The sequence below is a fragment of the Atta colombica genome, unplaced genomic scaffold, assembly GCF_001594045.1.
Source record: "Atta colombica isolate Treedump-2 unplaced genomic scaffold, Acol1.0 scaffold331, whole genome shotgun sequence".
NCBI classification, from domain to species: Eukaryota; Metazoa; Arthropoda; class Insecta; order Hymenoptera; family Formicidae; genus Atta; species Atta colombica.
The window spans coordinates 97,894-101,407 of NW_017259439.1; the positions used below are offsets into that span (position 1 = coordinate 97,894).

The 3,514-nt window shown below is 30.1% G+C and overlaps 1 protein-coding gene across 1 annotated transcript in view; it reads left to right on the forward strand.

Moving 5' to 3' along the window:
- LOC108690591 overlaps positions 1–3,514 on the forward strand; it is a 16,379-nt gene that overhangs the window by 6,035 nt on the left and 6,830 nt on the right. Inside the window, exon 6 of the mRNA XM_018197961.1 lies at positions 596–618. Within this exon, the coding sequence (XP_018053450.1) occupies positions 596–618 (23 nt within the window). The remainder of the gene's footprint in view (positions 1–595; positions 619–3,514) is intronic.

Below are 3,514 nucleotides of genomic sequence, written 5' to 3' on the forward strand. Positions count from 1 at the left end.
GAAGTAATGGTAAGCTTTATAAACAAAAATAAAAGGCAAAAAGCATTCTATTTGAATTCGTTAAATTAAATTCATAAACATTCCGACCACAATCTAAGTCATCATCAATATGTACATATAGTCAAATATACATATAATACAATTGATTCATAGTATAAAATTATATATTTGATTCGATGAAGATTTCTCCGGATGTTAATTATTATGTAATTAATAATTTTGTTATCTAAGATAAATGTGATATGTTGACATCATTATCTATTGAAATAGCCAGACTGATTAGATTATAAAAATTAAGAGAGAGAATTAGAAATCGGGGAATAGCGAAAGGTTCCGGTTGATGGAGGCACAAAACATGTACTTGCAACAAAATACTGCCGTCGTGAATTAAAACCTGCAGCTATTTCTCCTTCCACTATGTAATGATCGAATCTGAAGTGTTGCTTTAGATATGTATCAGTGTTGTAAGCCTCTTTATAAACGCGGTATGATATATCGAGAATCGTATTCAACGTGTTTGGAGAGAAGCAGTACGATTCACGCCGGTACATCTCGCTGGTCTTTTATTTTATCTAATTCGCATCTGATTTCGCAGAAATTTGTATACATTTGATCTAAGTAAGTATAATAAGTGATTATTATTAATTGCATGATTGTGTTATGAAGTTTTAAAATAAAAATAAAAAATAAAAATTTTTAAATTTTTCTTAAAAATTCAACAATAAGAAATAGAAATAATGTCGTAAATATCAAAGCTAGATCTTTAATGCTTATAAATAATTCAATCTGAATTACTATGTATACTGTATAAAAATGTATTTATATATATATATATACCATATTTATAGTCGTTCGAACTGCGCATCGAATTGGTTTTCCGGACTTATAAACGCAATTAAACTACTGCAGTAATATCACGAATTAAATTGACAAACAATTTTAATAATTTGATGCTCAATCAGGCATCCTATTAAAAATACGTTAATATGCTAAAAACTGTAAATAAATTTATTGCGAAAAATATTACAATAAATATGGTATGCAAGTACATATATCGGGTGTTTCAAATCACCCGTATATCCTTTTTATTTTCGCAGGATAAGATCCAATCCTAAAAGTGTTCAGATAAAAGTTGTAGGGTTTAAAAAAATCTATTTACTGATTTTATCAATTTGATTTAAGGTAGCGTCGTCAAGATCAGATCAAGGCACGATTTTTTTAAATGGAACATCCAACTTTTTATTTCAGTATCTATATTTTATTCCAGTATCTAATAATAATGTTGAGAGTTTTTCAAAACATTATAATAAAGTTATTTTTCATTGAGTACTTTTCGAGTTATAAGACTCGAAAGTTGCAATACCATCGGCATTAGCATTATGCAAGTAAGTGTCCGATGGCTAAACCCTCTTGAATTGTTGTTCAGGATCATGTCTCTAACATTTATCAAGATCAAAGCCATTGGAGGTTGTGCCTCTTATTTTCATTTTTACGTAAAAATGAATTTTATATAAAAATATTAAAATGTGTTTGTTACATCGTAAGGAATTAAAATTATTCTGTCTTTTGTAAAGAATATCGTTAACGAAAATCTTGCCGATATACGCATTCATCGAGAAAAAAGATAGAATATAATCGAGATATAATCGAGATATAATAAAGAACACATAGAGTGAACGCACAGGGGGTGACAGAGGAGCTTATCGGTAGATTTCAACATCAACCTCGATGCATAACAATATACGCGGATAGACGTACTTTCTGAATATAGGCTACGGGCATGATTTTCCTCTTACCGGATCGTAACTTTGATGGAACTCTCATGAAAGTTACCAAGATATATCGATTTGATGCATCAAATATTTCTTGTGTCAGACTGTATAACGAAGAGACACTAATCGTCGAAAGAACATATTTATAATAACATTATATTTATATTAATTATTAAATAATAAATGATATACAGATATACTTTATAATAAACAACTTGTTTTGGACGTGAACCACTTAATAGATATGTCAACAAGAGGGTATATATAATTGAATTATTTTGGCGCAATATTTAATCGTATTACTGAATACATAAATTTCGAATTTTCTGTCGATAAATACGGATAACAAATGCACAAAATAATAAATCAAATAAACTATTTTACATGCATATATAATTTCGCTTTAACGCGCAATATATCGTGTAGGTTACATATCGATTTTGTGTTTAGAAACAGATTACGCACAATCTCGATAAATATCACATTATTAGACTGGCTTATTTGCGCCAGAATATTATTTGCGAATATTCAGAAACGCTATTTGAACTTTACGGGCTTTTGCGCAATCGTACTTTCTTGCTCATTGTTTCGGTACCAAACGCGATTTAGCGTGCATTTTCGCCACGTTAAGCCCGTAGTGGGATTACAAGAAAGGGGGGTTGTAAACCGCGGGATCCGGAGTAGTATAGGCGGTAGCGATAGAGGCACATTATCCGCGTTTACGCCAGCAGAAATATCCCCTGGCTGGTTCATACATATTAACGTAAGTCATTGCACCAGTCCTTACGCGAATTGTACATGAGGAAACAAAACAGCCGAGAAATCGTGACCGCGCTTTATGAGTGTGGGCCATGGGATATTACACTGTAGATTACGGTACCTGTTATACTGCTGCCTGTTAGAACTAAACGATGCGCGAATATCGCCGATAAAGATTCAACGAAATCGATAGCGAAATCAACGAAAATAACGTATAGTTTTGACTGTTATAGTTTTATTAATAGTTCGCCACAAGGCGAATTAGATTGCGTAAAAATACATTGTTTAAAGAAATCAAATTTTACATATTAATTTGAATTATAATTCGAGATTCTTAGCATTCTATTTATGAGGAAGATGCATCGACATGGAGATAGTACTAGTTCTTAATTATCATTATTAAGTTTTTATATCGCAATTGTCAAAAATCAATTTGGTTTCCATAAAAAGCTAGAAAGTAACGTCAATCTTATTTTCTATTTTTATTTCTGTAGTGAATCGATATCGCTCGAGAATTACATCTCTTTGTAATATAAACAATTTTTCTCGGTATATAAAATGTGATATATTTAACTGATATATTCAACTGATATATTCAACTCGATATATTTAACTGATATACTCTATATACTTACATATAATAAGAAAAACATTGCCCATAAATTTAATAATTATAATAAAATAGTAGGGCATAATAATAATGGAAAAATATACAAGTAGTGATTAATGATATAATACTAGAAGTTTTCTAATTTCATTCGCAAATGATTTTGCGATGAAGAAAGTTCTCTGAATGATCGCATTGAACGTGATAGCACATTAACTATAATTTTTATACAATTTATTTCACATAATTCAATATTACTTAAACTTTGAAGATGAGTCAAAAGTGAGCAAAACATGTAGTATTATGCTCTTCGTTTAAATAAATTTATTTTATTACTTGACTTAATTTTTTGTGCACTGATTTCTCTTATATATAT